Source organism: Lissotriton helveticus, chromosome 10 (assembly GCF_964261635.1).
Source record: "Lissotriton helveticus chromosome 10, aLisHel1.1, whole genome shotgun sequence".
Classification (NCBI taxonomy): Eukaryota; Metazoa; Chordata; class Amphibia; order Caudata; family Salamandridae; genus Lissotriton; species Lissotriton helveticus.
Window position 1 is genome coordinate 204,814,754 of NC_136071.1, and position 13,559 is coordinate 204,828,312.

The window sequence follows — 13,559 nt, forward strand, 5'->3', positions numbered from 1 at the left end:
CAGGATGCCTATTGTTCCACCTTCCTCTGCTCGAGCTTGGCTCAGCAGCAGGAGGGCAGAAATGTGTCTCTGGTCGGCAGCAACCATTTTGTACTGCCCGGGACTAGAAGGCTGGTACAGGGAAAACCAGAGACCCCACGAAGTTCGCTTCTGGTTACCAGTGTGGGGGTATGATTCCAACATGTTTGATACCAAACATGTTAGGGTTTTATTTAGTATTGTTCAACATCTCTATGGCCCCACTTATAGAACTGATAGCTTCATTCAAAATCAATACCACATCATATGCAGCTGATTGTAACATTAGATAAACACTCTACCAATGCTGAAGTATACTTCCAACATCTTTTACACTTTTGTAAAATGTTGCAATGGTTACCTATACACAAAAGAGTGCTATTTAAGATACTTGTCATCTTAAATTTACAAATAGGCTGGTTCACAAATTTATGATTTCTAGTAGGTCGCAATTTGGCCTATCTCATGAATATTAATGAGGTATGCCACAAATTGCAACCTACTGGAACTAGCAGCAAACACAGGGATGGTGCCCTGATGGGGTCAGGTTACCAACATGGTTGTGACTGCTTTTACATAAAGATTTTTTTTAATGCAAACCATTTTTCTTAAAGGAAATCAGGATACGTTAAAAAAAATGAAAGGTATAAGTTCATTTATTGTTATTGTCTCTAAAGCCCAATCAAGAATAAAAAAGTTCAGGATGCTGAAAATACAACAAGACTTGTGAACATGAAACAATGAATGACAGAAGACTCACAAAGTAATTAAGAGTGTCATAAACATTACATTTCAATGCTGATGTTTGATAGGACGATTGGTATAAAAAGCACTGAAAGCAACATGAAAAACAGATGTATACAATGAATGAACAAACCCAGATATTCTTCTGTTGATGTTGTACTGCTCACAGATTTCGGACGCCAACATTGTTAGTTGGGGTCCAACTAGGCTGTCTAATTTGCGGCAGAATTCTGGAGATGGCAGCACTGAGGCTAGACAGCAAGTTAAAAAAAAAAAAAGTTAGTTTGAATCACACAACAGCGTAAGTATCAACTACAAAATGTAAAGATCAATGTACTCACATACATCATAATCTCAACTCCTCACATAAGTGCGAACCAAGGAGCACCATCCTAGCCAAGACTTTCCACATGAAAGTACTGGAAGACGAATGGGGCATTGCAGCCCATAATGAATCTCAAAACGTAGGCACGCCACATTCCATAGACAATTGTAATGACACAAACACAAATTCCTTGTCTCTCTATGCTTGTAGGACTGGTAGAAAGACCAGACCCCTTACAGAGACATCCACAGTGACAACACAAAACCAGATAGCAGTCAAGGTAATAGGAAGCTTGTGGAATATGAAAGTGAGTGCACACAACAACCACACTTAAACAGGACCAAGTCAAGAGCAGTATTAAGCCAGATATTTATAGCGTCTTGAAGCGTGGCAGTTTCTGGGCACCTTAGTTGCTGACACAATTTGGAAGACAGGTTCAATAGTGTGTGGAGCAGAATACAAGCCCCTTGAACACAGCTGGCATTTCTTCAGATTGTATTTACATGTTCTAAATGCTTGGGCCCAAAGAGTCCAAAAAGAAGGTACAGCCTTTTACCCACAAACAGAAAAAGTTCCACTAAACCCCTCAAGTTCTAAGGTATAGTACACAAAGGGAGAGCATCCTGCATGCACCCTGGGGCCATATTATGGAATATACTAAAAGATAAGGTAGCACACCTTGGAAAAGACTGGACCTCTAGGGACACACTCTCAGGATCAGACAGCATAATTAAGCTAAAGGAAATGATCATACAAAGAAGGGTTCACAGTGAGGATCATCAAAACTGATCCCCAACACGAGCACCATTGTTGATGGGAAAAGCCTTCACCAGGCTTTCAAACAGCAAACTACGCAAGTGAGCCATCGGAAATGGCGAATGAGGCACTAAATAAATACAATCACTAAGATATAATGGGTAGCAAAACACTCCCTGGATTCGACATGTGTTCAACACGCTATGCAGTGCATATTTAAATACTTATTTAGTAATCGTTGCCACAGGAATAAAACAGAAAGGCAATAATGGGGAACCTTAGTAACACATTCAATTTTAAAATTACACGGCATGTGGAACACAAATCAGTCATAATTAAAAATCTGTATATGGGAGCTAGTAAGCCAACTAAGAAGGCTCATCAATTATTTTGTTTAAAAAAAGATGTCGGTAAAACTATGCATGTTTCAATGTACGCTTCAAGTCAATGTGTAGTCACCAAGTGCTATATATTTAACAAACTGATTTTGGAAGGCATATTCTAACTTGAAATGATATGCACCGCCTGAACTCTTGCTCAAATACATCTTAAGAGAGTTCCCCAATATATTAATACTGCAGTTTCTCACTAAGCATAAAAGGAAGTAATGATTGAGCTGGATTCGCTCACTTTCTGGGACCAGGACACACGAGTTTCAGACCTGATCCTCTGCGCATCTTGGTGGTATCAAAAACCGAACACTGGACTCTTCTGTTAAAAAAAACTGATATTCAAGGTACAACGTTAAGGGGTAATTTCAGGTTTCAGCACCGGCTGTTGATGCCAAGAAGGATGATGTGGTCGTTTTGTGCTTGCATGTTGTGCTGTACAAACAGACTGATTTATCAACAACTATGTAGTAACTGAAATTGATACAAGGACTGAAAAAGCACTGTCCACTTGAGGCTGTCAAGAAGAAGCAACGTTCGAGAAAACAGGTGCAAACTCAAAATTGGTGTGGAGAAGCAGGGCAGAGGGGCAGTGGAATCTGAAACACTCAAGATGCATTTGTAGCACACAGCTCATAAAATCCACAAGATTCAAGTATAATAAAATTGCGGGGCTTATGCTTACCGTCAACCATAAAACACACAACTGCACTCATAGCCTGTAAAATAGAAAAAAAATGGAAAGTTGCGGGCTTCAGTTACATTTTTATCATCCTGGCTAAAAAGCTGTTAGAAATCATGCTGGTCCAAGAAAATGCTTTCCATTTTTGCCAGGATACATTTATTTAGAACTACAAAACCAGATACACATTAACTACTTCCAAAATGTACGAAAAAGCTAATGCACCATGCTTTGTATTTATTTTATTTGGTAAGCTAAGTGCATATCCACCTACAACATTACATGTTTCCAAGTTCAAAGGCAAGTTCTTGTTTTCAGACATACTATGGCATGATTTGAGGAGCCATTTTGTAAACATCACCGAAAAGCTGTCAACAGGCTAGCCTTTTAGAAAGTCTCAACCCTAATTGGAAAAAAACACCCTGTCTGTATTAAGTACAGATCCATCTAACAACAGGTGTCAGTCTACAGCTATCCTCCATCAAGAAGTGAAACACTTGGATGAGATCACCCTGGTCACCAGATACTCTACAACCCAGGGCATTGCTATTCATTACAGCGGGAAAAGGAAATGCACACCCGGTAGCTTCTAAGGCAAAGAAAACTTAGAAAGTAGATAAAATGTTAAAAAAATAGAAATACCACAATGACAATAGGAGGTACCGAATGAAAATGGAAGGATACAGAAAAGAAGGAAATCGACGACTAGCAACTGTATTGAAATCATTGTGTATAGAATTATAGATACTGCTTAAGCAATCAGGTCGGCCGTCTTGGTTACAGGAGCACGATAAGCAGCCAAGTAAAGAATGGCCAATGAAAGATGGATATGGTACACAAGGCTGTCCTATTTGGTCTTCGTTTCCTAGGCCAGAAGGTTTCAGGCCACAAATGATGTTCTGCAAAGTATTACATGAAGGAACGTGTCAAACTCCTCATCCCTGAAATCATCTGCATGCAAGCTGGAGTATTCTCATGTTATGTTATAATGTTCCATTTCACCTTGTTCCTAGCTGCTCAGCCAGTGTGAGTGTTTAGTGGAATGTTGGTGTGATGGACATGAGTGGAATGCTTGGGTGCCTGGTGTGAGTGTTGTTAGTTGAAAGATGGGCTGATCAACTAGCAGGCTGCTCCTGATGGGGCTGTTACTACACATCATATGGACTAAATAAATAACCTTAAAAAGACACAGCTCGGCTACGTCTACTTTGTCACCTCTACGCATGGGACAAGACCAGTACACAAGCATTCCAGATACCAATGCTACAGCCCTCTCCAGCTCCATACATAGGAGACACATCTAAGGTTAGGGGCGTCTAGAGTGGGAGGGGGCCATTAAGGAATTTTTCAACCTCCTCCAAAGCCCCAACACCCTTCGACTAATATAGAACAATGGTCTCTACTATTTCACAGATGCGTCTGGGACTCCTGTGTGTGTCTACAATAACGACTGTTCTGGTCTATGCGGAAAAAAAAGATCAGACAACTCTTTGAAGGAAGAGCATAGAAAATTGTTTACTCTTTTTTTCTCTCCTTATTCTGGGGTTTTGCCTGCACCTCTACGCTGCTTTGACAGAAAAGGATACATTCGGGGCATTCAGAGTCAATGGTAAAGATGGCGATGGTTGCAGTTTCCTATAGGGAGAACAACAAGAGGGTCAATGTGGCAGAATGCTCTAGCTCCAAATATTCTCTGTAAAGGTTTGAGAGGGGCAGTGTTTGACTGTAAATCTAAAAGGGGCAAATGTTTATGTAGAAACTTAACATTTCAAGATGGGAATATTTCAAAGAATTGTCCCTCTGATCAATCCTGAACAATTCCTGCTTTCAATGGATGTGGAGGACGTATACGTGACAATTTGCAAAGAACACAGAGGACTTCTGAAGGTTATAGTACCTCATTCTATTTTCATTTCAATGGAAAGTCCTTCCTTTCAGTCGGCCATTCCAAAGATGAAGGTGTGTACCTTTCAATCATATTCCTTGGATCACTGGTTGGCCCACGCAGTCTCCTAGGATCAGGCGACAATGCAAATGAAGTCTGTACACCTGACTTTCACTGACTTTGGGTGCTGTATACAAAGTCTCAAGAGCACCACATCTCAACCTATGGACTTCGAAATCACAAGAATTTACCTCTGAGCTATCTCCTTACTTTAGTAATAGGCAGAGAAGCCACCGGCTGGATCTCCCAGCTTTTCAAACAGCCCAGCATGGACATGAATTCTAGTTCAGGGGGCAAGGTCAAACTGACTGTGAAGTCACTGTTCATTGGTCATAAGTAGGCTAGAGACAGAGAGGGTACTGAAAACCGATTTTCTTTTTCTTGTCACTTCTCTTTTGTTTCAACACGAAGAGAAGCTGTTCATGTTTTCACAGGCAACATTGTACTTGGGACCATTGTTATGGCACAAGCCAGTCTGGTGGAGACTCGACTCACCGGTCACCCAACAGGTCACAACTTCAGAGCTCAGGATTCACACAAATCCTGGTTGATGGTTTCCAGCACTCCAGAACAGGGGATATCCACCGTGCATGTTTACACCAGAGATTTGATGACATATGAATCCGTTTACAATTTGGTGCAACCTTGGAGAATCAGTCCTCTCGGTTTTATGATCAGAGACTGATAGCTCTCACTCTTCTCACCTCCATTCTACATTTTGGGGGCGCACTGTGGCAGTGCGATGAGGAATGTAACTATGAAAGCTTCTCTTACCCATAACGTGGGCACTTGCTCCCATAAGTTGACAGAGGCAGGTAATCTTTCAGAAGGTCTTTCGATTGGGAAGTTACTGCTTCCAAGATCCATACCAAGGAAGTGAACAATGTGGTGGGGGCTGGGCTACGTTTCCCCATAACTCTACTTTCTAAAATTGCCTGTGTGGTGTTAAGGGACCTGTCCACGAGATTCAGAAATCTAATTCTGGACCGACGTGTATGATTCCCTAGGAGATGCTCAGTAGGCAGCATTTATAAGTTTAGGTACCAAGTGGCTACAGCTGGAGCATCTGAGTTTCAGCTATGGTTTGCTAGTGTCAGGTCATCCTTCTAGGTCTGGTGTACAGAGAGGGATGTCATACACTGGGACTGCAAGGTTCACCTGGTGTAGACATTTCTGTAGTTTGGATTCAGCATCGGTTTTGCACCGACTCTGTGGATTGAGACGGAGACAGTCATAGCTTTCAGGGAACCGGGTGTGGGTTGTAGAGTAGAAACATTTGAGAGATTAATCAGACAAATAAACTTAAATACAAAAAGACTTTGAGACATTTATCTTCAAACACTTCTGGGCTTTTCACTGAAACGTCCAGTAGTGAGAACTCTCATCTTTGTGTGGGGCTTACCTGAACCCTTGCCTTTTGCATACTAAAAGGTAAACTTTCACAAGCTCCTTGACAGGTGCTCTACACATTTTAGATGTTGCTCACCAACAGAAATCTATACTGTTTGTGACGGGGGTACAACTAAAGTGTTACTTCTTTTACCTTGCATAAGAAACATGTAAAAGATTAGCTCATGACACTATAAGAGGTTGTTGACAGCTATAATTGTGGTGTTCTCCTTATGTACATTCATGTAGTATGTCATGTTGGCCCCACAACCAGAGTGTAAGAGGTGTGTGTGTGTGAAGTGCTGGGGCAGATAAGGGGTGGGATACCACCAATTTGGATGGCCTTGAATGTATGTAAGCCCTAGGTTTGAATGCCATTAAGGTTAGAGACCTGCCATCTCCCATTCCTGAATATACCCTGTGTGGTTCTCTCTCACTATACCCCACTGCAACAATGGTAAAACAAAGTGTAAGTCTGATTTGATCCACATAACTTTAAAGGAGCAGAAGGGCGTCTTTGTGTTCACCTTCTGTGGATGAAGCCATTTCTACCAGGTCAGCCTGTGGCTTCAGAGGTTTAATCATTTTATCAGCGCTATCTGCGTGGGTGACTCGTACAAAGTCATTATGGTAGCTCAAAAAACATGCCCTCCGGTAATACTAAAATGTGAGAGACCAGACAAGGTTACCCGCATTTGCTGTTTTTGAAAGGAGTTATTATAGGCAATAATGCAGAACGGTCTGTCATCCGGTCTGAATCAATAGATCCTTCAGAAATCAATTTAAAGTACAAATCAATTGGAATACTCAACTGCAACAACAAAGTTTGTGTCCCCATGGTAGTGATGTGATCAAAGCTACCAAGATCCTGCATGCTGTATGTCTCAATTCTGCGATTTAATATTTTGAAATGTATCTCTTCTGTTTAATTACGTTAGCATTGACCAAGGCCATTGCATACCTTTGACAAACAGGAGTGCTCTCTGACACTGGCACACATCATAGTTGACTAATTGACATTTACTGGCAGCGAGTCTTATTTGAGTGTATGAAGCGATTTTAACCAATAGCACAGAAGAGAACAATGGGTGTCTCTATATAACTAGCAATACCACCAGGTATCAAACTAGCATTTGAGTCTTTTAGTAAAATGGGCAACAAATACATCAAATTAAAGTGGAGGAGTACACCGTTTTCCTTAGGAGAATGTAGTGGCACTTTTGAATGATGGAAGTTGCTGAATACCAAGGCTGCTAGTCTTGATTTCACCTTGTGCCTGTTTTTTCCACCACGTTTCATTTAGAGTCTCATTGTCACACTCCTGAAGGTTCATTTTACCCCACTCTATCTCCCTTAGTCACCGTTTATCTATTTTCCTCCTTCTGTCTCACGTTTCTGCCTTTCTCTCCTGGTGAATGTCTGATGATGAAAAATAAGTACCAGACCCAAACGTTAGTGCTGATGCCCACCACTTGCAACTAAGCACGTAACCAATAGTCTGAAGTATACGCTTCTTAAAGTGTTTATTTACCTTGTAGACAATGAGATGGAGCTCCTCGTAAGATTCATCTGTGTTCACAAATATTTTTGGGAATCTGAATTTTACCTCTGGGTCACTCAGGTCATAAGGCCCCGTCAAGAACCTGAAATTCAGAACAAAATGAACAAAAGAGAATGTCTGTATAGGTGGAATGGGCAAGCTAAAAAGTTGATAGTCAAATAGAAAATACAGACCGAATTCTAAACACGTCAGAAAGCAGATTAGTCAGGGTGAATGTTTACAGACTGGAGAGACCAAATGAGAAGAAGTTTGTCCAATGCGTCTTTTATTCCTTGATTACTGTATATTTTTCAAATTTGTTTTCACTCAATGTTATTCCCCATCTATGAAATACTAAGACCGAAAATGTGACTTTGGATTGGTTATCATTTTCAATGAAGTAACACACTTTCCATTGCTAGCTTTCATCACCATGCAGGCCTCTTCTTAAGGCATGGGTGAACATTCTCTTTAAAATGTATCAACATAAAATAAGTATTATCCTACGAAAATTATTACCCCCTGCAATTTTGTTTGTGAACCATAACTAAAAGGGAGAAATTGGTAAGATGACCCACCAGTGATGGAAAAACCCACCTATTCTTTTGATGTCTTCATATGTTTGTATGAATTGAGCTAATAGTAGAGCGGGCAGGTAGCATTGGCCCACCTAGGTTCTTACCCCCCATCTGCTGTGAAGCAAAGTCCTCTAAAGACCTTTTCTATTATCAACTAGCAAATCAAAGAGTGGGGCAAAAGGTAGATTGCGTAGGGGCTACTCTTGTTCGACAATTCTTTACACAAAGGAAGTTATTGGCAGCTTTTGCTTATAAGAGAATTATGCGCATCCTCTGTTAAACATTACCACACCGCAATGGAACTCAGACCATGAACGAAGGATCTCAGTATACAACTTTACACAGTTTCACCACAACATTTTAATGCCAAATAGCAAACATTAATGCATGTGGGTCCACTCAAAACGTTAATGCAGCACCACAACACTCAGAACTTCGAGGCATCACTGACATATTGAATTCACTCACAGAATTATCATAGAGTAGTTTACAATGCACTCCTTGATGGAATCCCTCAGACCTTTAATGCAGCACTCAATATTGTATGCACCAGTCAGTACTTTAACACAGCAGTGCAACCATTAAGGTCTTTAAGCCTAAACCATCTTTGATAGTCAAACCCCTGTATCCATTACTCCTCCAAGATAAACATAAGGGAACAGGTTGCCACTGAAGACATAAGTTGATTGTTAAACCAGTATACCATTCCAATACGTTCCCAACAAATAAAAGTGAAGTTTACCAGTTTGCATCTATATATTTGACTCCATTGCTATGATTGCTGTTGTCATTTCACCAGTTTGAGAGCTATTGTCAGAATGCAGGGATTTAGAGCACATCAGCAGCCACATACTTTTAGTTGGTTCCTTCTCAGCTGTAGAATCCTCACACCCTAGGCTAGTTGCGGTTTTCTTGGAGGGTGTGAGAACTGGGCTTTAATATTCAACAGTCCCTCCAACCTTCCGCTTACGCTTCTATGACTTAGTAGTACAGCCTGGTGTGAGAGATCAGCTAGTCTATCAATATCAGTGGATTCATCCTGGTTCCGAGCACCTAATGTCTCTGTAGAGATTGCCTGGATGCAGTGGAACACCAAGCCATGCCATCACACCTTCAAAAGGGAGGTTGCAAAGACACGGAGGAGATTCAGTGTATACCGCTGCTGTTAATCTCTCACCTATCTGCCGCACTCCTGCTGCACGGCGTACTCATCTACAACTATCGAGAACAACAATCCACACCTATGCAGCAGTCCTAAATGATCAGCATTGCAACCTTTGACCATCTTCAGTGTCTCCTGTAGGACCACACAGTCTCTGTATGCAAGAAGCACTTCATCAACGCTCAATGTTTTTAAGCCACCATCTTCTCTTTCGCTGACTTGTCAGGGATGGAGACTGAGGTACTTTGATAGTCTGCAGTGGACTATACCGATGCTCAAAATTAGTTCACCATGTTAGGTAAGGATTCTGCCATGTGACTCCTACTTCTCAAGCCTTGCTATAGGTAGAACAGCAACAACAATGTAGCTCAAATAGTGTCACCATCCTTGAAGTGGATCAGCTGCAATTCATGCTGCTAAGCTCCAAATGTAGAATTTCAATGTACCACAACAAACCTCAGAACTTTTAAGCAGCATTCAGAACTTTAATGCAAATCTCAGAAGTATAATGCACCATTCACACATTTGATACAGTACTCGTAACTGACACAGCACTCAAACATTTAAAGCAGTATTCACAACTTTAATATAGCACTCACGATTTTAAGAAGTGCATCATTCGGAACAGGCTGTGATAGTTCATACTAGTGTGGATACTGAAAAATCTAATCTTAAGTCTTTTTAAATTTCACATAGATTCAAAAGATATGTCCCTGGAATATCACAATGGAGAAACAAAGCTCCTTGCGTACAACTTGTTTAAAGTGCTTATATTTCCAGGGACTGTGCTTTAGCATCCAACAAGTAGAAAAAAACTACTGAAGTGTGGAAAAGTAAATTTTGCCATGTTCTGTGTCCCTACGTGTCATCCGTCATCCTGTTACGTCTACACCACATGTCTATGTATACGCCCAGTTACACCTACTTTTGTCTTTATCTTTCGCGACTGCTACGCGTCACGCCTTCTGCTCCACCCACTGCTACGCCTACTGCAATGTAATGCTATGTGTTTGCGTTATGTATATATGCTCATGTATTGTTATTGACAGTCAGCGCGCTCATCCCAGATCCAGCCCCAGCAGCTGCTGGGCCCTATCATCCTATTCCTATGCAGGTTGTCCTGTTCCTGTCCTTATGCTGTATTAAACCTGCAAGACTCCTACTACCTCGAATCTTGACTCTTATTTATTGAGCTATCTGTTATGATATATGTCTAGTCAAAAATAGGGTATTATTTATTTATTTACCACATAATGGCGCCCGAATAGGGACTTGCCCTTTCCCCACGCGTCGGTGAAGCCACGCCGACCCCCTGACCCTCTGCAGTCGTGACGGAACTCTTCTGCGCAGTGGCAGATATTTCTGCTCAAGTATCCCTCAGGCCCACGGAGGAGACGGAGGAGGCGGTCCAGCATCCAGACGAGACGGTGGAGGAACGCGGCGAGTCCCGACCAGAGCCCAAGCCAAGAGTCCAAGGTCCGAGGTATCCGGAGGTCCACCCGTAACTGAAGTCCGAAGTCCGAAGTTCGTCGTCCGTCGTCGTAGCAGTCCAGTCCAGTCTGAGGCCTTCCGTTCTTGCTGCCCGGTGAGTACCGTTACTGGGGTGGTATCTAGACAGGGTCAATTTAATTGACTCTGGTCTGTGGGTTGGTGGTACACAGTCCCACAAACGAAGTGTCCACTTCGGTGGATGCGGGTCCTGACGTGTCTCTTTATGAGACCGGTAAGTTTCGTACTGTTTCAGCAGTGCATCTAGTTTCTGTTCTAGTCAGTTTCTGTTCTCGAGAAAATGTATGTGTTCTGTTCTCAGTATTTCCAGGTAGTATTCTGTTCGAACTGTTAATTTTAAATGTTTTTTCATGTATTTTAGTGTCGTGGTATGAATGGGGAATAAGTATCGTGTTCATTGTGTATTGTATTGTGTCCAGATTACAGTTCAGTCATGCCCATATTTTCCAAGTTACGTCAGTTAAAAACTAGAAAGGGTCTGCTGGAAGCAGCAGTTCCCGTCCCGCCGAGGGACAGTCCAGGTCACTTTATGTATCAGAAACATGGCATAAGCGCCATATTGTATCTAGATTTATGGGTAGAGTATACCAAACAGTTAGAAGAAAAGTATAGATGGCCCGTATCGGGTACATGGGATGCTGAGTGCATCATGCGAGTAGAAGAAGCATTATGGAAAAAGAAAGCCAGACAGTCACAGAAAGATGCCATCGAGTTATGGCGTAAAGAAGCTCATAAAAGAACTGAAAAAGAAATCAGAAAGTCAGAATTAAGTAGAGAATCCTTAGAGCGAGCCCAAGAAAAAGAATTAATCGAGATAGGTGAACAAGTCAAAGCCGAACAGTCAGACAGACAGAGGCATGCCCTTATTAAGGGTATGTATCCTCTTCTTGCCGAAGGCTTGCCAAAAGCGACCCCGGAGGCATCCAGTAATTTCCCGCCACCACTAGTTCCGACCAAGCTACGTCACAAACCGACCGCAGCTGATATTTTTATTTCGTCCTATCTGGACGACACAGTCCCTGAATATGCAAATCCTGTTCGCGCTCCGCCAGTCCCAGTAAATCAGGCACATCCTGCTTCTCCAGACACCGGGGCACCCCATGCAGTACCTGCTACGGTACCCCCGGTCCAGCCAGCATTTCAATTTCCCGCTCCGCCACGAAGAATATCAGTCGACGATTCTAGTCTAGGGGCCGCAGGAGGAGGTCCTCCTCAAACCCCGCCGCCACGCAAGCGTTTATCAGCACTCGAATTACATGCTCAAGCATCACAGCGTACTCCCAAGAGTAATAAGTCTGTTGCAGAAATCAGGCAAGCCCTTGGCGAATGTGCCTATGACCCAGTCCCAGGCGAGAATAATATGGTTTTATATTCAGTACGCGTAAGGAGGGTGACCGAGTATCTAGTCACCCTACCCAATATGAAAGAAGATCTAGACAGAATATATCGTTTCATCCGTACAGGGGATGATCCAGAAAGTATTAGTGATGCCATGTCTCAAAGGAAAGCTGAGATCCAGCGTATGATATTAAAGTTTTTAATTAACTGTCTAATAAGAGAACAAGATTACCCGTCTAAAGATCCGGCCGAAATGAAAACCCTGACAAAGTGGAGTGATAATATAGCCGAGGGTAAGCACAATACCATTAGTGCCATGGAGAGTATGTACAAGAAAATCCGTAGAGAAATAATAAAGATACACGAACAACGTAAAGCAGCACAAGTAAGTGAGAAAGAAAGTAACTCTGATCCTGAAGAGGAAGACGACGAGAATACCGCCAGAATAGCGTATGTAGGAAAATCTAGATTTCCAGATCGCCATTTACGCCTAGAACACAAGCCAATTTTCCATCATTCAGCACCAGAACAAGGTTCTCTAGAACAAGTATTCCAAGCTACCGATCACATTCTGAAATCACGAATCGGTTACAGTGAGTTAAGTACCATGCATGAACAAGAACTAGCCCGATCAGCAGTCCGATGGATTACTGATTCTACCACTTTTCCAGACGAAATAGTGGCACAAATGTTTCTGAAATTGCCCCCAGCCGAACAACGACTGGTGGGTATGTATATGATCCAGCACCTCATTACTCTGTATGAGGGTCAACACTCTGATCCAGGTCCGTTACACGATGTCCTGAACGAGTTACTCCAGTATAGATGGAGAGGTCTAGGTACCGATTTAATTAGTGTCATTCTAGAACAGCGCCACAAATATAGAACGTTTCTGAACCCGCATTTTGTTCATGTCTCACCCCCAGAAAGTAAACCATTTTACATGGAGAGACAGAATCCGTTACGAGAAGTGCATCCAGTTAAGACAGAGGACGGTGAAATGCAACGAGTGTTTGTTTACACCCAGATTACAAAGATGGAACTCCTCGAGATGAAGAAATTAATTCCCTGTCATGACAAAGATCCAGCAGGGTTCCATAGAGAATTAAAAGACATGCTCCGTATGGGAGAATACACTTACCCAGATATCATTAAAATGTTAAAGGTTCTGCTGCCCGCAGGGG

At 42.1% G+C, this 13,559-nt stretch overlaps 1 protein-coding gene across 5 annotated transcripts in view; it reads right to left on the reverse strand.

Moving 5' to 3' along the window:
* The window catches only part of CCZ1 (CCZ1 vacuolar protein trafficking and biogenesis associated), a 249,034-nt gene that overhangs the window by 35,654 nt on the left and 199,821 nt on the right, over window positions 1–13,559 (reverse strand). For all 5 annotated transcript variants that reach the window (XM_078665158.1, XM_078665155.1, XM_078665156.1 and 2 more), the window contains 3 exons: window positions 7,780–7,891; window positions 2,918–2,951; window positions 896–1,013 (listed from right to left, as the gene is read on the reverse strand). In XM_078665158.1, coding sequence (XP_078521284.1) covers window positions 896–1,013; window positions 2,918–2,951; window positions 7,780–7,891 — 264 coding nt within the window. The remainder of the gene's footprint in view (window positions 1–895; window positions 1,014–2,917; window positions 2,952–7,779; window positions 7,892–13,559) is intronic.